Source organism: Schistocerca nitens, chromosome 4 (assembly GCF_023898315.1).
Source record: "Schistocerca nitens isolate TAMUIC-IGC-003100 chromosome 4, iqSchNite1.1, whole genome shotgun sequence".
Lineage (NCBI taxonomy): Eukaryota > Metazoa > Arthropoda > Insecta > Orthoptera > Acrididae > Schistocerca > Schistocerca nitens.
In genome coordinates, this window is record NC_064617.1 from 772,863,211 (window position 1) to 772,886,486 (window position 23,276).

The 23,276-nt window shown below is 42.4% G+C and overlaps 1 protein-coding gene across 4 annotated transcripts in view; it reads left to right on the forward strand.

Annotated features, from left to right (window-relative positions):
- Positions 1-23,276, forward strand: part of LOC126253107 (protein pigeon) — a 486,240-nt gene that overhangs the window by 345,212 nt on the left and 117,752 nt on the right. For 3 of the 4 annotated variants that reach the window (XM_049954213.1, XM_049954212.1, XM_049954215.1), the window contains 3 exons: positions 62-238; positions 374-583; positions 18,584-18,763. In XM_049954213.1, the coding sequence (XP_049810170.1) occupies positions 62-238; positions 374-583; positions 18,584-18,763 (567 nt within the window). The remainder of the gene's footprint in view (positions 1-61; positions 239-373; positions 584-18,583; positions 18,764-23,276) is intronic. The other variant, XM_049954214.1, reaches the window with a different exon arrangement.

The following is a 23,276-nucleotide window of genomic DNA, read 5'->3' on the forward strand; positions in this document are numbered from 1 at the left end:
TTTGCTTATAACTGCATGATTTGGAAGTTGGGCCTCTCATCTGTCTTTGCTCTTCTTGCAGTTGCTTAAAACTTTTCTTGAGAAGCCACTGAGATTGAATGTATCACAAATTCTACAGGAAATGCTAGTTGGTGGTGCTTATGCTTCCTCCTACAGAACAATAACTTCTGATGCACTGCCTTTGTTAGGATTATTGCCACTAACTACCATTTCACGAATCACTAATATTGAAGTAAAAGTAAGTACTGTCATTTATACAGAGATTATAGTCATAAAAGTAATATACATTATACAGAGCAGTAATTTGTTTTGGGAAAAATTTATCAGCTGGAAAATGTAATATCTATTTGAAATACATCACTTTATATTTCAGATCAACCGTCTCACAATGTCCATATCACAAGAAACGTTGTGGAATACTGCTATGATGCTGCTGTCACCCCAGCAGAGACTTGTTCCATATCGTGTTGATTTGTGGACCAAATTGTGGGATCATTTAGCAAAAAGAAATGAAAAAGATAAAAGACGTTTTAGCTCCAGTCAGGTGGCAGAAAAGCTTATGGTGTCACTAGTTTGCTATCAGGTAACGAGATCTTGCTTTTCACCTGTAACAGATGCATTATTTTCTAATCTGGATGAATGTGACCCTAGAGTTCTAGACTATACTTGCAATAAATTGCAACACTCTGAGAGAGAACATCTCTCTAAATCTCTCATTTCAGTGGTCATTCAAGTTATTTCAGCTCTGCCTATAGACACAAAAAACTACTTTTTTCTGAAGTAAAGAAGAGGATAGAAACAGAAAATGGCAACTGGGTAATAGTGACTCCTAGCTGCACAGGGAATTGCAGTAGCAAAAGTTGAAAATGTCTGGTGAACCAAGAGTTGAACCTGGATGCTCTACTTCTCTTGGACAATTGCCTTAACCGTCTCGACCACCTGTACATGCCTTCCATCGGACTCAAATTCTCAACTTGTCGCATACTACATTGCAGCATCGCTCGTCCTTTACACCTCCTACACACAAATTCTTGATTCCCTTAGGTGTCTGAACAATATTTGTGCCTCCACACTGAAATTTATGTCATACAACCACTGTGCTTGTTTATATTTGTCTGGAATTCATGATTTCACAACTACCCCTCTCCCTTTCTCCCCCCTTCCTCCATTTTAGAAAATGAGGTACAGGCTGCATAATCCTGAGTGTTGTCTGTTCTGTTGGACATGTACGACAGAACAGACAACACTCATTTACATTAATAGAAAAGCTATACCTAGCTTTCAGAACTGTTAGTCCCTCAGTTAGGGAAAAAAGTAGTTAGAAAGGAAAAAATGTCTCTGTCCTCCACAACTAGATATCTCTGTAGCAAGTTCAATAATTTGCCCGTGCCGTGTACCTACATTCATGAAACTGCACACTTCATTTATGAAAATTTGCATATTTACACAAAAATAAAGATGTCCACCATCATCAAACCAATAATTCAATGATGTATTCACTCAAGAAAACTGTAAAACTTGATCTGTAAGTATGTAAATGCCTATATGTAAGCATTTTGTTATTTTTGTTCTTAAACTGTAATACTGGTACATGTCCAGTATCCTTGTAAAAGTGATCCAGGGATGAACACTACTACTCCTGCTGCTGCTGCTGCTCCTCCTCCTACAACAACAACAACTACTACTACTACTACTACTACTTCTACCATCTGATCCTTCAGCTGATTTTTGTCAAGGCTGCTGTGACTAAATGAATGACACTTTATATCATACATCTTTGACTACCATAATCATATATGTATTCAGAATACAGGTTGTGGTAAAATCATTGTGGAACATATGGATTGATAGGCTAGTATGTTAACCCCTAGGCCATGGTGTTTTAGTTTTATAGAGCCAGAAAATGTTCTCAGATTTATATAACTTTTTGTGTCATCTAGAACTGTGTCAAAAATTGACTTACATAAAAATTTAATAGCTTTAACCAGGACAGAGGTTATATTTTTGTTTTTCTTTTTTTATTTCACCTAGCATTAACATTTCTAGATAAGTTATGAACTTCTATCATTCTTCACAATGTTCAAAATTAATGTGCAGTTAAACTTGTCATTCCAAGTTATAATTAGTTTCATCTTTTTTCCTTGTCTTTCATTGGCTGTTGCTCTTTTTGTCACAAGGTATAAAATGTCTGCTTTCATTGATCTGCTAACAATAATCATCATTAGATCTGCTGGTGCTAATCATCAATAAATTTGTTAGTTGCTTCTCCTTTTATCACAAGACATATAATTTCTCATTGCATTGATCTGCTACTGCCAGTCATAATTGAGATATGAATCTTCATTGTAGATTCAAAACTCACATAATCACATGTCACTCCTTTGACACAGGCAAAAGAGTGTTCAGAAAAGTTCATTGTAAATGTCATACATAAACTGCCAAAAATGCATTATGACTAGTTCTTTGTTGGAAAACAGTTTTGACTTTAACAGAAACAGTTTATGATCAGCATTGTTTCAAATTATGAAGATGAATGAAATAAAAAATGCAAAATAATAGGAAAATGTTATTTGCATCTTCAGCAGAAACTATTCCACATTATTTGGCTTCTCTATTTCATCACTTGCCCACTGGCAGGAAAACGTTCACATCCCTCATCCAAATCCTACATTAACAGTAGACAAAACTATTCTCTTATATGTCTACCTCTACTGTACCCCATTACCTGGCATATATAAACATAAAAACTCTGATTTGATGCGATTTATATTGACACCTGGTATTGTACAGTGTGTTTTTACACATAGACATGTGACAAGTCAGAGAAAATCTATATACACAGTGTGAACAAAAGTATCAGGACACCCCCACAAAACATAAGTTTTTCATATGAGGTGCACTGTGTTACCACCTACTGCCAGGTACTCCATATCATCAACCTCAATAGTCATTAGACATTGTGAGAGAGCAGACTGGGGCACTCCGCGGAACTCATGGACTTCGAACGTCGTCAGGTGATTGGGTGTTACTTGTATCATATGTCTGTAGGCGAGATTTCCACACTCCTAAACATCCCTAGGTCCATGGTTTCTGATGTGATAGTGAAGTGGAAACACGAAGGGACACGTACAGCACAAAAGCGTACAGGCTGACCTTGTCAGTTGACCGACAGAGACCGTTGACAGTTGAAGAGGGTCATAATGTGTAATAGGCAGACATCTATCTAGACCATCATACAGAAATTCCAAACTGCTTCAGGATCCACTGCAAGTACTATGACAGTTAGCAAGAGGTGAGAAAACTTGGATTTCATGGTTGAGTGGCTGCTCGTAAGCCACACATCAGGCCAGTAAATGCCAAACGATGCCTCACTTGGTGTAAAGAGTGTAAACATTGGACGATTGAACAGTGGAAAAACATTGTGTGGAGTGATGAATCACGGCAATGTGGTGATCCGATGGCAGGGTTTGGTTATGGCGAATCCTCATTGAACATCATCTGCCAACATGTGTAGTGCCAACAGTAAAATTCGAAGGTGGTGGTGTTATGGTGTGGTCATGTTTTTCATGGAGGGGGCCTACACCACTTGTTGTTTTGCATGGCACTATCACAGCACAGGCTTGCATTGATGTTTTAAGCACCTTCTTACCTCCCACTGCTGAAGAGCAATTCGGGGATGGCGATAGCATCTTTCAATGTGATCGAGCACCTATTCATAATGCAAGGCCTGTGGTGGAGTGGTTACTCTACAGTAACATCCCTGTAATGGACTGGCCTGCACAGAGTTCTGACTTGAATCCTATAGAACACCTTTGGGATGTTTTGGAATGCTGACTTCGTGCCAGGCCTCACTGGCTGACATTGATACCTCTCCTCGGTGCAACACTCCATGAAGAATGGGCTGCCATTCCCCAAGAAAACTTCTAGTACCTGGTTGAATGTATGCCAGCGAGAGTGGAAGCTGTCATCAAGGCTAAGGGTGGACCAACACCGTGTTGAATTCCAGCATTACCGATGGAGCTTGCCATGAACTTGTAAGTCATTTTCAGCCAGGTGTCCGGATACTTTTGATCACATAGTGTACATTATAGTTACAAACATATACTTTTGAATTATTGAGTAATATGAGTCACACATTGTTAACAGTAAATCATAGCTCTTACAATATTTTTTAACACAAATCTGTCAGTTATGCCGGGTGAAGTATTACTGTGTGATACACAGTGCACCTACACACCAATTACACTAGGTTATCATGTTTGTAAATAAGGTATAACAAAAATCAGGAGCTACATGTATCACATAAACATATAATGACAATATTAAGAAAAGGATAGATTCAAAATTGTTAAGGCTTTTTTGGCCACTTGTTGACAAACTGCCTATTTGATTCTGTATCGGGTTCTTCGGCCAACGTTCATCTAATGATTTTACTGATGTTTCACCAGCATGAGTGGCTGGCATTGTCAATGCTTCACCCGCCATTGCCGGTGGTGAACTGGAGCCGAGCTCACGGCTGCAGACTATATGTACCTGGCGCGCCAACATCCGAGGGCTTCTCCTCGGTCATTTCCGGTGTGGTTCTCCTCTTGCTACCTGCGAAAGTTGTTCGCTGCAGTACGGAAAGACAGGATCTGTTTACCTTAAGGCTTTCCTCTTTCTTGTTGAAACTGTTCGCGTGTTTTTGTATTTCTACAGCTTCTCTGAACAAGTGCATGTGATAGTGCTTCTCTGCAGCCAGAACTTCCCTGTCGGCGAATTTTGTTACGTGGTCGGTCTCAGTCAGTGTGTGCTATGGCAAAACACTTGGCCTCTCTGCTGCAGCCACACGTGGGGAAGAACGACACATACATAAAGGACTCAGGACATTTCATTGAGAAGCTGAAGAAACTGAAACTTGCACCAAACGATATCCTGGTCAGCTTTGATGTTGTTTCTCTGTTTATGAAAGTGCCACTCAGTGATGCTCTGGAGCATATCGGTCCCATTTTCCTGCAAGACATCATAAAGCTCTTCCATGCCTGTCTCACCACGAGCTATTTCACATGGAATGGCGATTTCTATGAACAGCTGGAAGGCGTTGCCGTGGGTAGTCCTCTTAGCCCAGTGGTGGGCAACTTCTTCATGGAACAATTCGAAGCACAGGCACTGGACTTGGCGACTTGCAAAACTAAGGTGTGGTACAGGTACATCGATGATACTTTTGTTGTGTGGAGCCATGGTGAAGAACAGCTCGGTGACTTCCTAAGATACTTGAACAGCCTCCATGTGAACATAAAATTTACCATGGAAGTAGGAAAGAAAAAAAACTGCCATTCCTAGATGTGCTGGTCACAAGGGATGATGAAAACCTGGGACACAGCGCGTATAGAAAACTGACACACATGGACCGATACCTGCACAAACTATCAGACCACCACCTGAGCCAGAAAAGAGGCATGATTAATATGCTCATAACATGAGCAAGACGAATATGTGAGCCGCAGCACCTCAGATGTGAAATGCAACACCTGGACAGAGTTCTGAGGAGCAATGGGTACTCCACAAGTTATATTAGAAGTGTGACAGAGCCAAACACTCGGCGAAGTAAGGAATCAGAAAAAGAAATGTCGGGTACGGCCTTTCTGCCACACATTCCCAGAGTGACGGACAGAATCGGCCGTATATTGTGCAAACACGGTGTAAAGACGATTTTCAAACTGACAAGGAAGATCAAAGAGTGTCTTAGATCGGCAAAGGAGAAAAGGGACCCACTTGCAATGTCAGGAATATACTGTATACCATGCACATGCGGAAAAGTTTATGTCAGAATGACTGGACGATCAATCAACACCAGGATCAAAGAACATAAGCGACATAGCAGGTTGGGCAGGTGGAGAAATCGGCCATGGCAGAGTACGCACTGATTGAGACCGACAACATAATAAAATTTGCCGACACGGAAGTTCTAGCTGTAGAGAAGCACTATCACACGCACTTGTTCAGAGAAGCTGTAGAAATACAAAAACATGTGAACAGTTTCAACAAGAAATAGGAAAGCCTTAAGGTAAACAGATCCTGGCTTCCCGTACTGCAGCGAACGACCGTCGCAGGTAGCAAGAGGAGAACCGCACCGGAAATGACCAAGGAGAAGCCCTTGGACGTTGGCGCACCAGGTACATATAGTCTGCGGCCGCGAGCTCAGCTCAAGTTCACCACTGGCAATGGAGGGTGAAGCTTTGTCAATGCCAGCCACTCGTGCTGGCGAAACGTCAGTAAAATCATTAGATGAATGTTGGCCAAAGAACCCGATACAGAAGCCAAAAGGATAGATTGCTAATCATCACATAGTGGAGATGATGAGTTGTAGACAGGCACTATAGAAATCCTGCTAAACAAATGGGCTTTTGGACAAAAAACTTCTTCTAAAGTAGGCATCACACACACATTCACACAAACACATTTCACACATACACATGACCACTGTCTCTGTGGGAAATACTGCGGGGAGAGTTCCCACCTGTGCAGTTCAGAAAAGCTTGTGTTGGTAGGAAGGATACAGATGGCACAAGCTGTGAAACAGTCATTGAAGGGAAGAACATTATGTTGGGCAGTACTCAGCAACTGGGTGGTCCAGCTGTCTCTCGGCCACAGTTTGTCAGTGGCCACTCATGCAGACAGACAGCTTGTTGGTTGGCCCCTGAGACACTCTCTCTCTCTATCTCTCTCTCTCTCTCCATTGTGGCTGGTTATTATGACCTCTGTGAGAAATCTCTGCCCTCATAGACCAGCACTTTCAGCCTCTTAATCACAACCTATGCTCCTGTATAAAAGACACCACCATTCCGTCCACTGACTACCTACAGGTCCTGTTCCTTTACCACATGGTGCCCTGCTCATCACTATTGATGCCACCCCTCTTTACACTAACATTTCTAATCCCTATGGCCTTGCTGCTATTGAAGACTATCTTTCCAAACGTCTGATAGATTAAAAAGCTACAACCTCCTTCCTTGTCAGCATGACCAACTATGTCCTCACCAACAGTTAATTCACTTTTGAAGGCTTTAACTACAAAGCAGTAGGCACGTGCATAGCCGTATCTTATGCCAACCTGTCATTGAGCCATCTGGAAGAATCCTTCCTAATCACCCAGGATCACAAACCACTTACTTGGTTCAGGTTCAATGATGACATCTTCGTGATCTGAATTGAAGTTGAGGACACCCTGTCCACATTCCTCCAGAACCTCAACACCTTCTACCCCATTCACTTCACCTGGTCCTCCTCAACCCAACAAACCATCTTCCTCAGTGTTGACCTCCACCTAAAAGATAGTTACCTTAGTACCTCTGTCCATATCACACCTACCAACCACCAGCAGTACCTCCACTTTGACAGCTGCCACCCTTTCCATACCAAGAAATCAAGCGATGTGGTGCAGTGGTCAGCACATAGGACTCGCACTCAGGAGGATGACAGCTCAAACTTGCATCCAGCCATCCAGATTTAGCTTTTCCATTATTTCCTAAATCACTCCAGGTAAATACCGCAACGATTGCTTTGAAAGAGCATGGCTGATTTCCTTCCATGTCCTTGACATAATCTGAGCTTGTGACCTGACTCTAATGACCCTGATGTAGATAGAATGTGAAGCCCAATCTTCCTTCCTTCCTTCTTCCATACCAGGAAGTCCCTTCCATATAGTGCAGCCGCCTGTGGCCATCACATCTGTAGTGATGAGCAGTCCCTCTCCAAATATACCAAGGGTTTCACTGAGGCCTTCACTAACCAGAATTACCCTTCCAAGCTTTCACATAAACAGATCTCCTGTGCCTTATTTCTCCAGTCACCCACCCAAAAGCAAAAGTCCCACCATCTGGCTGCAAAAGAGCATTCCCCTGAAGTGAAGAATATCCTACCCATGATCGTCCCCCAACACCACCACCACCACCACACACACACACACACACACACACACACACACACACACACACACAGTGGAATTATGCCACCCATAAACCTACACAATATCCTTGTCCATTCCTATTGCACCCTTGCTCCCAAACCCTTGCCTCATGGCTCATATCCCTGTAGTTGATCTGGATGGAAGACCTGTCCCATACATCATACCACCACCACCTAATTCAGTCATCACAAGCATCACCTATCCCATCAAAGGCAGGGCTACCTGTGAAAACAGTCATGTGATCCACAAGGTCAGTTGCAGCCACTGTGCTGCATTCTGTGTGGGCATGACAACCAACAAGTCATCTGTCCGCATGAATGGGGACCAACAGACTGTGGCCAAGAGAGATGTGGACAGTTTCTGATCATGCTGTTCACTACAACATTCTTCATTTTGGAGACTGCTTCACAGCCTGCACTGACTGACCTCAGCCTTTCTTAGTCACTGTCCATCACCCATCTACCCCCTTACCTGCTCCCACTCCAACACTAAACAGCCTTCTATCCCACTAATGCAGCCACTGTCTCTGTGTTTCTCTCCTTTTCTGCTTCCTTTCCCATACACCCCTACCCACCTGATGTCTAACATCTCAACTGCAGCTAGTTGGACTACCCTGTCCCCACAAAGATCCTGTATGCTCTCACAAACAACACTATACCGCTCCTATCCCTACACTGCTTCCCTCCCTCTTCCTGCACTAGCCTCCTCGTGACCCACACCAGTCAGACTGCTTCTCCCGCCTTGCACAGTTGCTTGCAGTCTGGCGTTAGTGGCTAGAGACAGTAGTTGTGTGTGTGTGTGAGTTGTGCTTGCATGAACGTGTGTGTGTCACCTACTTTAGAAGAAGAAGGCCTTTTGGCCAAAAGCTCATTTGTTTAGCAGTCTTGTTATTGTGTCTGTCTGCAACTCAATATCTCTACTTTATGGTGGAAAGCAGTCTGTCATTATAGCATCCTGAATTTTCCACTGATTGATGTTGCACAAACATTTTGTACATAACACAAACATTTTGCACATAAATATTAAAAAGATACATACACATTCATGAGGAGGACTAAACTTTGTTATTTATATTGGGATTCATAAATTCTTGAACAGAATAAAAAGAGTGTTGGTGTAGCACTAATTTTATTTTGTCCCTGGAACTTTTCTTCCACACAGCTTCTTGTATAGAAGTACTCTCATCTACTTAATCCTACTGTCACCTATAGTTGTTGGGCACCTATAAACATATCATTGAATTGGTGGGTATGATATTGGTGATCATATTTATTTTTGGGTAAATATGCAAATTCTCATGCATAAAGTACACAGTTTCATAAATATAGGAACATAGGGCACTGGCGAGATAGTGACTTTATTAAAGAGATACGTAGTAGCAGAAGAAGAGAGAGACCCTTGTTCCATTATCTTAATTATTCATTGCTGCTTAATATATATCTTTTTGTGAAATATGCCCCAAAATGGGGTTAGATGTCACAGACTTTACTGAGAACACAAAAACCGTAGCCCAAACTTCTCAATCTGGTTCATGGGTCCTCTATATCTATATCCCATGGTACAGTATCATCTATCCACACTCTGAGGATGTGTAGGCTCTGTCATCCTCACATTATCTCTCACTGATGATATCCACTGCAATGAGGAGAAATTTATGTATCTAGTTTTGTCTGTATACAGTAGCAGCTTGCAGTATTTAAATAATTTCTGAATTTGCAGTTGGCATCATGTAATCTTACCCTACCACACATCACTATAAAATTTTTTTTTAGTGTCTTCATTAGTTTCAAAAGCTTCGAGAGACATAAGATATACAAAAGAAAAACTTTTTACTTACCTTCATTATCTCTTGTTGTTGGCTCCAAGCCTTATGTCTAGGGGTACATTCTTGCAGCTGAAATTTTGATTTAATTTTGTGGGCTCCTGCTAACTAAATAACTGATGAAGATCTGCCTGTATATTTCTTGAATTTTATTTTTTATCACATTATTAAATATGACACTGTCTTATTTTCCACATACAAAAAACCAATAACTACATTGTTGTTACAGGAGGACTGGTTAAGAAAGAAAGTTGGTCACCAATGTTTATGAAGTGATTGTTCAATATTTTCTACAGTTGGTTCAGGTCAAACAGTGGAAACTTCTTGTAGAAATATCAACAATATAAGAAAAGACAGATCCTTACTTCGTGTAAAGAAAACATAGCTTTCGTCAGTAAATTGCATGCGCAAGCACACACGCACGCATGCATGCACGCACGCATGCACACACACACACACACACACACACACACACACACACACACACACACAAACAAGCAAGCAGGCAAACCTCATGCACACGTGACCACCAACTCCAGCATCACCTGAGATATGATGAAGGCTGCAGCTGAAAGTTCCAACATTGTTGCTTGTCTAAGGTCAGAAATAACACCATCTTCATTCTTAATTCATGGTTGAGTAAATGTTATCTTTCCACGTTTCTTTCTAAAATTATTGAAAGGTATATTGAGGTATGTGGTAATTTGTTAAATAATTTCAAAGAGTTCACTTAGTGAGAGTTGCCTGTTTTTGTCAGCCTATGTCTAGGAATGTCAATACTCTAACAATGGAAAATCCAGGATGGAATGTAACAATACTAGAGAAGGAAAGTTGCTACTCACCATACAGCATAGATGCTGAGTCACAATAGGCACAATAAAAAGATTCACACAATTAAAGCTTTCGGGCATTAAGGCCTTTGTCAGCAGTAGACACACACACACACACACACACACACACACACACACACACACACACACACAAATGCAATTTGCACACACATCTGCAATCTCAGAGAGCTGAGGCCACACTGTGAAGAGCAGCACCAGTGCATGATGGGAGTGGCGACTGGGTGTGGGTAAGGCTGGGGTGGGGAGGGGGAGGGATAGTATGGTGGGAGTGGCGGACAGTCAAGTGTTGCAGTTTAGACGGAGGGCAGGAGAGAAGATGTGGAGGGGGGAGGGGGTAAGTGGCAGAAAGGAGAGAAAATAAATGACTGGGTGTGGCGGTTAAATGACAGCTGTGTAGTGCTGAAATGGGAACAGGGAGGGGGATGGATGGGTGAGGACAGTGACTAATGAAGGGTGAGGCCAGGAGGGTTATGGGAATGTAGGATGTATTGCAGGGAAAGTTCCCACCTGCACAATTCAGGAAAGCTGGTGTTGGTGGGAAGGATCCATATGGTACAGGCTGTGAAGCAGTCATTAAGATGAGGGATATCGTGTTTGGCAGCATGTTCAGCAACAGGGTGGTCCACTTGTGTCTTGGCCACAGTTTGTCAGTGGCCGTTCATGCAGACAGACAGTTTGTTGGTTGTTACGCCTACATAGAATGCAGCACAGTGGTTGCAGCTTAGCTTGTAAATCACATGACTGGTTTCACAGGTAACCCTGCCTTTGATAAGATAGGTGATGTTAGTGACTGGACTGGAATAGGTGGTGGTAGGAGGATGTATGGGACAGGTCTTGCATCTAGGTCTATTACAGTGGTATGAGCCATGAGGTAAGGGATTGGGAGCAGGGGTTGTGTAAGGATGGACGAGTATATTGTGAAGGTTCAGTGGACGGTAGAATACCACGGTAGGAGGGGTGGAGAGCATAGTGGGCAGGACATTTCTCATTTCAGGGCATGACGAGAGGTAATTGAAACCCTGGCGGAGAATGTAATTCAGTTGCTCCAGTCCCATATGGTACTGAGTTACGAGGGGAATGCTCCTCTGTGGCCGGACTGTGGGAGATGGTGGGAGACTGGAAAGGTAAGGTATGGGAGATTTGTTTTTGTACAAGGATGGGAGGATAATTATGGTCAGTGAAGGCTTCAGTGAGACCCTTGGTATATTTTGAGAGGGATTGCTCGTCACTCCAGATGCGACAATCATGGGTGGCTAGGCTGTACGGAAGGGTCTTCTTGGTATGGAATGGGTGGCAGCTGTCGAAGTGGAGGTATTGCTGGTGGTTAGTAGGTTTGATATGGACGGAGGTACTGATGTAGCCATCTCTGAGGAGAAGGTCAACATGTAGTAAGGTGGCTTGTTGGGTTGAGTAGGACCAGGTGAAGCAAATGGGGGAGAAGTTGTTGAGGGTCTGGAGGAATGTGAATAAGTTGTCCTCACCTTCAATCCAGATAGCAAAGATGTCATCAATGAATCTTAACCAGGTGAGGGGTTTAGGATTCTGGGTTTTTAGGAAGTATTCCTCTAGATGGCCCATAAATAGGTTAGCATAGGATGGTGCCATGCGGGTGCCCATAGCCTACTGCAGATTTGTTTGTAGGTAATGCCTTCAAAGGAGAAGTAATTGTGGGTGAGGATATAGTTGGTCATGGAGACGAGGAAGGAGGTTGTTGGTTTGGAATCCATAAGGCGTCTGGAAAGGTAGTGTTCGACAGCAGTAAGGCCATGGGCATTAGGAATGTAAGTGTACAGGGAGATGGCATCAATAGTGACGAGGAGGGCACCGTGTGGTAAAGGGACAGGAACTGTGGAGAGTCGGTCGAGGAAATGGTTGGTATCTTTTACATAGGAGGATAGGTTCCAGGTAATAGATTGAAGGTGCTGGTCTACGAGAGCAGAGATTCTCTCAGTGGGGGCACAGTAACCAGCCAAAATGGGGCATCCTCATCTTAATGACTGCTTCACAGCCTGTGCCATATGGATCCTTCCTACCAACACCGGCTTTTCTGAATTGGGCAGGTGGGAACTTTCTCTGTAATACATCCTACGTTCCCGTAACCCTCCTGGCCTCAACCTTCGTTAGTCACTGTCCTCACCCATCCATCCCCCTCCTTGTTCCCATTCCACCACTACACAGCCATCATTTCACCGCCATACCCAGTCTTTTATTTTCTCTCCTTTCTGCTACTTACCCCCTCTGCACCTTCTCTCATGTCCTCCGTGTAAACTGCAACACTTGACTGTCCGCCACTCCCACCATACTACCCCTCCCCCTCCCCACCCCAGCCTCCTCCTTACCCCACCCAGTTGTCACTCCCATCCTGCACTGGTGCTGCTGTTCGCAGTGTGGTCTCAGCTCTCTGAGACTGCAGATGCGTGTGCAAATTGCGTTTATGTGTGTGTGTGTGTGTGTGTGTGTGTGTGTGTGTGTGTGTGTGTGTGTGTGTGTCCTGCTGAGAAAGGCCTTAATGGCTGAAAGCTATAATTGTGTGAATCTTTTTATTGTGCCTATCACGATTCAGCATCTCCGCTATGTGGTGAGTAGCAACTTTCCTTCTCTGGTATTGTTCCAATGTTAATACTCTCTTTGTTTCTGGTGTCATGTAAGTGTATATTCTCTCTGGTGTTAAATTTTGTTCTGTTCTTTTTAGCATATATCAGTGGTGCATAAATATAAAGATTTATCACTGTCATTATCTCCATTTTGATGAATAAGGGATGGCAGTGTTCCCTTGGACCAACCATGCACATTATTCGTAGCACCTTTTTTCTGCATCCGTAATACATCATTGACATGACATGAGCCACCCCATAGTAACAGCCCATAAGATATATGAGACTGAAAAAGTCCAAAGTAAGCTGTTCTGAGATATTTGTTACTCACTACATCATACAGTTTCCAGATGAGATAGGACACCCTCGATAACTTTTTGCAGACCTGGTTGATATGAGGTTGCCAGTTAAGTTTGGCATCAATGTGTATTCCTAGCAGTTTTATGGATTTTGGTTCTACCTTCTTAGCCAATCCCAACTGCAGATGCTGAGTTTTCTCTGGATTACAAAGAAGTTTGTTAGCTGAGAACCAGTTTAGTGTTATGGTGAGTGTCCTGTTGAGACTGGCACATGAGAGAAATTCATGGTGGGCAACATCAACCCAGTTGGAAGACTCATTAAAAAAATAAAATAAACAGTCTGCTATGCAAATATGCATGGCTTTCTTAAAAACACAATCCCAGAATGATGACACTGAGGATAAAACTTCAATCTTACAATAAAACATGATGGTCCGTGCTCAGGCAGTGCTCCATTATCACTGATTTATCATATTGTCTCAGGCCGGAATGTCAATGGTGTCAACACAACATTCTTGCATGCCTGCCCCATATAAGATTTCTCACACTGAAATGGAATCTTATTTACAACACATTTTCTAATTCCAAGATCATCTGACCAAACACAATTCTTGAAGACATGTCAATAAAACATGGGAAGAAGGCCATTTGCAGAGTGTCCCTACATTGAACTCACTTTTGTCACAACACATTGCATATATGTTTATCAGAATTACCATTGAGCACTCTTCTAAGGTGTTGCACCTCACATGTCAGGCTGTCAGAATCTGAGACCACATGTACTCTGAGTACCAGGGAGAGTAAGACCCTACATCACTGGCAGGGTGATGATAGCTTTTCTCCCTGGAATTATAAGTCTGTGTAAGTGAGCTTGCAGTAGACACTTGTCCCATCATTCTGTAGGATTTTCTACTGCCCATGACACTGAAAAGTGGTAAGCTGCCATCTTTTTCCACCTGCATGGTGAACTAAATATTCAGATGGATTGATTTCAAATGTTGAAGAAATACAGGTAGTCTTTCTATTCCATAGGGCCACACCACAGATACTCCATTAAGATACCACCACAAGTAGGAAGGTTGAACTTGCTGCTAATAAGCTGTGATGAGTCCTTTAGTCACTCTTTTGTAAATAAAGGCTACCACATCAAAAATAACGAAAAGAGCCAACAGTTGTAGTTTATGCATCTTCAATCCTCGTACGAAATCCTCTGAATTCTGAATTTAAAGACCCCATTTTCCTACAGTAAGTCTCAATAGGGATGTAAGATGTTAACAAAGAAACAAGTAGGTGCTCCATTGGTTCTTACTGTGGGATGAAGTGAGGTCCCATCCTTGTGAAACTTCAGTAGGCCATATGGTCTTGGGGGGAACTGCAGCCTGTTAGTGTATGGCCTTGATGATGTTATCTGGAATGGAACTCTCCTTGAGGAGGTCTAGTGTTTTTCTCTGAGTCTTGCCAGTCGAGTCATCTCTTAGCTTGTGATATGCAGGTTCATTGAGTACCATCTCAGTCTTGCTGCTGTGCTCAGTTCATGAGAGTAGAATGAGGGTGTTACTTTGTCAGCAGGTAAAAGGGTCTTTGTCTTCTCTCAAATCTCACAGAGCCTACCTTTCTTCTGGAGGAATATTGACCTGTTTTGGTGGATCCAGGATTAAAATTCAGCTGTTGTCCCATCAGTTCTGTAATCTCAGTAGGGAGGTTCAAAAGTGCCTATTCTATCCATATCAGTATCTCAGATTGGAGCTGTCCTGGTAGTTGGTGCAAAGTTTAGACCCTTCTCGAAGACATGCCATGTTTAATTTCATGGACAAGTTTTTGAATGAGGCAATGGCTTCAGTGCACAAGAGGGATCTGAACTTTTCACTAACACCTGGGACAGCCCTAATCAGAGATGCGATAGCTGGGATAAAGAGTGGTATTTGACTAGAATGGTTATTCTGATAAGCAGATATGTAATGCTTTGTGGTCACAATGAGTTCAATTTAGGGATATAAATGAAGATGCAGAGGCACTCACTGCAATGGCCTTCTCACCATATTTTGACAGCATGTCTTCTAAAATCAAAAGGACACTCAGAAACACGGCATTAAGAGTAGTTTTTGTCCACTGGCAAATTGAGGAACCTTCTATATTTGGTCAAAGATAACTTTGGCCTCAGAAAATGGAGCATATATGTAAGACCCAATGTCAGTGTGGGGAGTCATATATTGGGCAGATACATGCAACTGTGCAAGAACATTTTGCTGAACATCATCAGCATACATGCCTGATCTAGCCTGTCAAATGAGCTGTGATGCTGTTCTGCTTGAAGACAGAGCACTGTATATTTTACAAGACAGAAGTTTTATCCTGAGCATGGTCGTTCTGGGATTGTGTTTTTAAGGAGGTCATACATATCTGTACACAGATAATCTTAGCAAGAGGGCCATGGGATTTCAGCTAAGTGCTGCCTGAAAGCCAGCAGTGACTGCCATTAAACTAAAACCAGAGGAACAAGGACCCATAATTTGTGGACCAACATAGCAGATTGCCAATAGTTAATTCATCTGTTAACCACATTGGTGTCCTAGAGCACATTCCCCACTGCACACACACAGAATGCTTCTCCTTGGCTCCAGCAAGGGGCACTTTGAGCACCATTTTCCTCCAACTGTGAACATCTCTTTGCAAATGGATAATTCATGCTCATGGCACCAATAAATTTCATCTCCTCTGTGACAGTGTTGCAAGTCACATCTTGCAGCGGGATGTTAGTTGCTACTACCACCTGAATATGTTGAATAGTTGTCTCGATGAAATATTGTGAGACTTGCACAGTGTTATCCAGTGGCAAACCTTAGAAGTGTATTTGCAACAGGTCTATTGGGAAAGCTTGAAAAGTCTCAGTGAGTTCTGTTAGAAAAATATCCAAACATGAGACAATGTGTAGTGCTCATGTCAGTTTTTCATTGTAAGAGATATGACAGAACAACTGGAGTAGCATTACTGCATCAAATTTTGCCAGAAACTGGGGAACAGCCATGTGGAAACCATTCAGAAGATTTAGATGGCTTTTGGTGATTATACTATGGGTACCACACAGATTAAGGAGTGGTACAACCAATTTAAAGATGGCTGCATATCAGAGGAGAGTGAGCCATGCTCAGGTCAGCATCAGCATGCCAAAATGACCAGCTCATTGCCAAAGGGAACACTGTGATAATGCGGTACTGTCCTGTGACTATCAGAGAAATTGTGGAAAAGATGGACATCAGCACTCCATTGTGGTCGAAGATTTGACATGAAGAGAGTGTCAGTGTAATATGTGTTGAAGCTGCTGAAGGTGGAGCAAATGCAACTTTGTGTCAAAATCTCACAGGATGACGCCACGAACAGTGACCCCTACTTCGGGAACACCATAATCACTGGTGACGAGTCCCTGGAAACCAAATCCCTGTTGTCACAGTGGAAGCATTCCTCATCACCAAGACCAGAGAAGGCTCACCAAGTGTGCAGCAACATCAGAGCGATGCTGACTGCTTTCTTTTTCTCCTGCAGTGTGGTAAACCATGAGTACACATCACAGGTTGAAATGTTCACCAAAGAGTACAGCAGGGATGTTGTCTGTCACCTACATGGTGCAGTGTAGCACAAGAAATTGGACTTAACAGTCAACAGGAAATTGGTGGCTCCATCATGACAATGCTCTGGCACATTCCTCACAATAGATTCTGACTTTTTTTACAAAAAAAAAAAAAAAAAAACAGATTACTGTGCTTCAAAAAGCTCCTTACACTCCTGATTTGGCTGCTGCAACTTCTGGCTATTTCCCAAACTTAAGACGCCATTAAAGGAATGCGATTTCAGACAAGAGAAGACATTATGACAGTAATAATAGCTGAGCTAAAGTCCATTCCAAAAGAGGCTTTTTTGGCATTCTTCCAGCAATAGTGGCACCACTGGGAGAAGTGTGTGGAGTCCCAAGGGAACGACTTTCAGGGTGATTAGCAGTCCAATGCTCCAGGTAAGCCAGGTTCCCCCCCACCCTCAGCCGAAAGTTGGATACTGTTCTAACAGACATCATATACCATGTTAATTTCTAAACGTTCGAAGTTCCTACTTGAGATACGACACTACTGCCTCTTTATGTAGTTTACTGAACACCTAATTCCTCCTACTTGTTTTAGTTACCCTTCGTACTTCATAATCATTGTTGCTACAACAGCCTTATGTTTGCTGATACCAGCCAGGTCTAATGTTGCCATTGGATATAATTTATTTCCATATAAGTGAGCATCTAAACTATTTATGATTTCCAGGTAAAGCATTTAGTGTTCTTCTGCAGGATGTCTTGTTTTGTCCACCATTTACAAAACTCTTATTATCCAAATTCAAATAATGATGATATGATTGGGGAACATAGACATTAGTGAGTTGAAGGTTTCTCTGAATTGTTTGTTTGCATCTGGGATTGTGAGTCTGTTGGTCTGTAGAATGGCCTCATTATATTATGTCCATCCTTGATATTGAATCTTAGCCAAACAATGTTAATCACAGCTCCAGTTTCTATTTTAGTGAATTTGATTTTGTTATGTACTGCAAAATCACACTACATCTGCATATTTTGTTGATTTGTTAGCACCACAATGATACTCATTCCACTCTAGAGGCAGACACTACACGTAATATTATGTACTGCACAGGGGCTTATTGTTACAATTCCATGAATACACATTTCAAATGAGTGCTCCCGCATACACCCTGTGAAATAACCAATGCTTAACAATAAATAACAGATATCACCACATTCCAACTATCACATTCGTGCATTGTTACCATTATTTGCTTTCATTGCATCTCCAAAGAGCCAATAACTCGTGTTGTTGAATTATTGTGTGATTGTTTTTTGTACATAAAGATTATGCCTGCTTTTCCCCTTTTAATAAAGGTCTCATTGGGGATGCGCATTTTTGAGGATATGTTTGAATTCAAGCAAACCTGTGTATTAACATCTTACAGTGTGAATGACACTCTTATTTAAATGGCAGCTCTGAAACTTTATTTATCTTTGTTATGATGTATTGCAGCCGGAAGCATTATCACGTTCCAGTACGCCACTATCTCCTGGTGCTAGCTTGGTTGGCTCAGGTGCAATTGCAGATATGGCTGCAATAGCAGGCAATAGAAAGGGTGGTTTTGCTGACATGCTGCCCTTCTGTGAAGTAGAAAGCTGCACAGCGAGTAAACAGGAACACGTAATTTCTGTTGTAAGTATTTGCTTTAATTTAAATTCATAGATATTACCATACATTCTGTCTTCCCATTTATAACATCCTTTTAATTCCTGCAGTATTTTATGATCATAGATACCACTAACATGCTCTCTAATTAAAGAATTGGCTTTGTCACATCAATCTATCCAGGCTTACCTTTTTGTTTATTCTGTGATGCGTGAAAACCATATACACGTTTGCACACTACCATGTAAGACCACTACAGCCCACATTTTTCTGTTATTCATATTCTGCAGCAAATCATGTTTACCAACACAGTTTGGTTGGATGACAGTCAAAAAGTCTTGCATTCGGCTGTCTTCTCTAGTGGAAACAAGTTAAACTCACAAGGTTAAGATCAGAACTACATGGACTGCATTTAAGATTTTAATACTTAATTGTATCAGTGCATGTGGTGTATAACAGTAACCCTTCTCAGAGGTGAAAGGGGGAGGGAGAAGTTAATAAACTGTGACCTCTTTTCCCCTTCCTAAAACTGAACCATGGATCTGTGCCTGCTAGAAAGGGAGGAGAAAGCTAGGAAGGATTTTGGATAAATGCTACACATCAACAAACAGTTTAAATTTTTTAGCTACTCATTTATTTGGTTTGTTGCCAACAATCAATAACATCTTGAAAATAAAAGCACCAAAATGATTCTGGTATTCAGTCATAAAAAATCTTTGCCCGTCTTCCCAAGGAAAAAATAGATGGTAAAATTAACTTATTAAGTTCAAACACAAATCCAAAACATATCTGCTTGACAAAGTTCTACTCCCTTACCCTCTCCCTTAAAACCCACATCCTTTAGTCTTTCCCTCTCCTTCCCTCTTTCCTGATGAAGCAACCGTGGGTTGCGAAAGCTTTAAATTTGTGTGTATTTGTGTGTTTTTTATTGCGTCTTATCTGCCAGCGCTTTCTCGTTTGGTAAGTCACAGCATTTTTTAATATATTTTTCCCATGTGGAATGTTTCTTTCTATATACAGGGTGAGTCACCTAACATTACCGCTGGATATATTTCGTAAACCACATCAAATACTGACAAATCGATTCCACAGACCGAACGTGAGGAGAGGGGCTAGCGTAATTGGTTAATATAAACCATAAAAAAATGTGCGGAAGTATGTTTATTAACACAAACCTACGTTTTTTTAAATGGAACCCCGTTAGTTTTGTTAGCACATCTGAACATATAAACAAATACATAATCAGTGCCGTTTGTTGCATTGTAAAATGTTACTTACATCCGGAGATATTGTAACCTAAAGTTGAAGCTTGAGTACCACTCCTCCGCTGTTCAATCGTGTGTATCGGAGAGCACCGAATTATGTAGGGATCCAAAGGGAACGGTGATGGACCTTAGGTACAGAAGAGACTGGAACAGCACATTACGTCCACATGCTAACACCTTTTTATTGGTCTTTTTCACTGACGCACATGTACATTACCATGAGGGGTGAGGTACACGTACACACGTGGTTTCTGTTTTCAATTACGGAGTGGAATAGAGTGTGTCCCGACATGTCAGGCCAATAGATGTTCAATGTGGTGGCCATCATTTGCTGCACACAATTGCAATCTCTGGCGTAATGAATGTCGTACACGCCGCAGTACATCTGGTGTAATGTCGCCGCAGGCTGCCACAATATGTTGTTTCATATCCTCTGGGGTTGTAGGCACATCACGGTACACATTCTCCTTTAACGTACCCCACAGAAAGAAGTCCAGAGGTGTAAGATCAGGAGAACGGGCTGGCCAATTTATGCGTCCTCCACGTCCTATGAAACGCCCGTCGAACATCCTGTCAAGGGTCAGCCTAGTGTTAACTGCGGAATGTGCAGGTGCACCATCATGCTGATACCACATACGTCGACGCGTTTCCAGTGGGACATTTTCGAGCAACGTTGGCAGATTATTCTGTAGAAACGCGATGTATGTTGCAGCTGTTTGGGCCCCTGCAGTGAAATGACAACCAATGAGGTGGTCGCCAATGATTCCGCACCATACATTTACAGTCCACGGTCGCTGTCGCTCTACCTGTCTGAGCCAGCGAGGATTGTCCACGGACCAGTAATGCATGTTCCATAGATTCACTGCCCCGTGGTTTGTGAAACCCGCTTCATCGGTAAACAGGTAGAACTTCAATGCATCCTCTGTTAATGCCCATTGACAGAATTGCACTCGATGATTAAAGTTATCACCATGTAATTGCTGATGTAATGACACATGAAACGGGTGAAAGCGGTGACGATGCAGTATGTGCATGACACTACTTTGACTCAGTCCACCGGCTCTCGCAATGTCCCGTGTACTCATGTGTGGGGTCATGGCAACATCAGCTAACACACCAACTGCACCCGCTTCTCCTGTGACGGGCCTGTTGCGGACCCGTTTGCATGCTACGACCATACCTGTTGCATACAGTTTGCGGTAGATGTTTTGCAATGTGCGGCACGTTGGATGCTCTCTGTCCGGGTACCGTTCTGCATACACCCTGCAGGCTTCAGCTGCATTTCGTCAACACTCGCCATAGATGAGTATCATCTCCACCTTTTCAGAGTTCGAATACACCATGGTCACAGTTCCTACAACACTACACTATCACAGACGTCTGGTAACACGGTGTACTACAGTTGGTCTGCGTGCGGAGACGAATGCAGAATAACAATAGAAGCAAGCGCTACATGCAGACACTGCGACAGCTAGACCAAACCACAACAGTGCACTACAGCCACACTCGTAAACACGGTCGTCATCGTAAACATGTCCCTGCAGATGCTGCTCGCCGACCATGGCCTGTGTTTGTTACAACACACAACTGAACGTCGGAGGTTTCAAGCGTCAACTTTAGGTTACAATATCTCCGGATGTAATTAACATTTTACAATGCAACAAACGGCACTGATTACGTATTTGTTTATATGTTCAGATGTGCTAACAAAACTAACTTGGTTCCATTTTTAAAAAAGGAGGTTTGTGTTAAAAAACATACTTCTGTGCATTTTTGTATGGTTTGTGTTAAACAATTACGCTAGCCCCTCTCGTCACGTTCGGTCTGTGGAATCAGTTTGTCAGTATTTGATGTGGTTTACGAAATATATCGAGCGGTAGCATTAGGTGACTCACCCTGTATATATATACAGGGTGTTACAAAAATGTACGGCCAAACTTTCAGGAAACATTCCTCACATACAAATAAAGGAAAGATGTTATGTGGACATGTGTCCGGAAACGCTTAATTTCCATGTTAGAGCTCATTTTAGTTTCGTCAGTATGTACTGTACTTCCTCGATTCAACGCCATGATTTCATACGGGATACTCTACCTGTGCTGTTAGAACATGTACCTTTACAAGTACGACACAACATGTGGTTCATGCACGATGGAGCTCCTGCATACTTCAGTCGAAGTGTTCGTACGCTTCTCAACAGCATATTCGGTGACCGATGGATTGGTAGAGGCGGACCAATTCCATGGCTTCCATGCTCTCCTGACCTCAACCCTCTTGACTTTCATTGATGGGGGCATTTGGAAGCTCTTGTCTAAGCAACCCCGGTACCAAATGTAGAGACTGTTCGTGCTCGTATTGTGGATGGCAGTGATACAATACGCCATTCTCCATGGCTGCATCAGCGCATCAGGGATTCCATGCGACGGAGGGTGGATGCATGTATCCTCGCTAACGGAGGACATTTTGAACGTTTCCTGTAACAAAGTGTTTGAAGTCACGCTGGTATGTTCTGTTGCTGTGTGTTTCCATTCCTTGATTAATGTGATTTGAAGAGAAGTAATAAAATGAGCTCTAACATGGAAAGTAAGCATTTCCGGACACATGTCCACATAACACATTTTCTTTCTTTGTGTGTGAGGAATGTTTCCATGAAAGTTTGGCCGTACCTTTTTGTAACACCCTGTATGTGTGTGTGTGTGTGTGTGTGTGTGTGTGTGTGTGTGTTTGCGTGTGTGTGTGTGTGTGTGTGAGAGAGAGAGAGAGAGAGAGAGAGAGAGAGAAGTGACAAAAATGGTGAAAAAAAGAGTAGCCTAACCTTACTCCTTTCCTTAAAAAACCTACACAAATACACTGCTGAGCCAAAACATTATGACCACCTCCTTAATAGCTTGTTTGTCCATTTTTGGATTGAAATACATCACTGATTCTGAGTATCAGGGATCCAACAGTCTATTGTAGACTTGTGGAGGTCTGCGGCGTTAGATGTCTATGCACAAGTCAAATAATTCACGATAAGTAACAAGTCATTGATTTGAGTACCCGTTGGTGGCACATGATAGTGATCCAGGTGAGTTCCATAGGATTTACATAAGACGAATTGGGTCACCAAGACATCAACATGAGTTCACTATAATGCTCCTCAAACCACTGTAGCTTGGTTCTGACTCTGAGACATGGACAGGTAGCATGGTTCTGACTCCGAGACACGGACAGTTATACTGCTGAAAGATGACATCACTGTCAGCGAAGACATCAAACATGAAGAGATGCTGGTG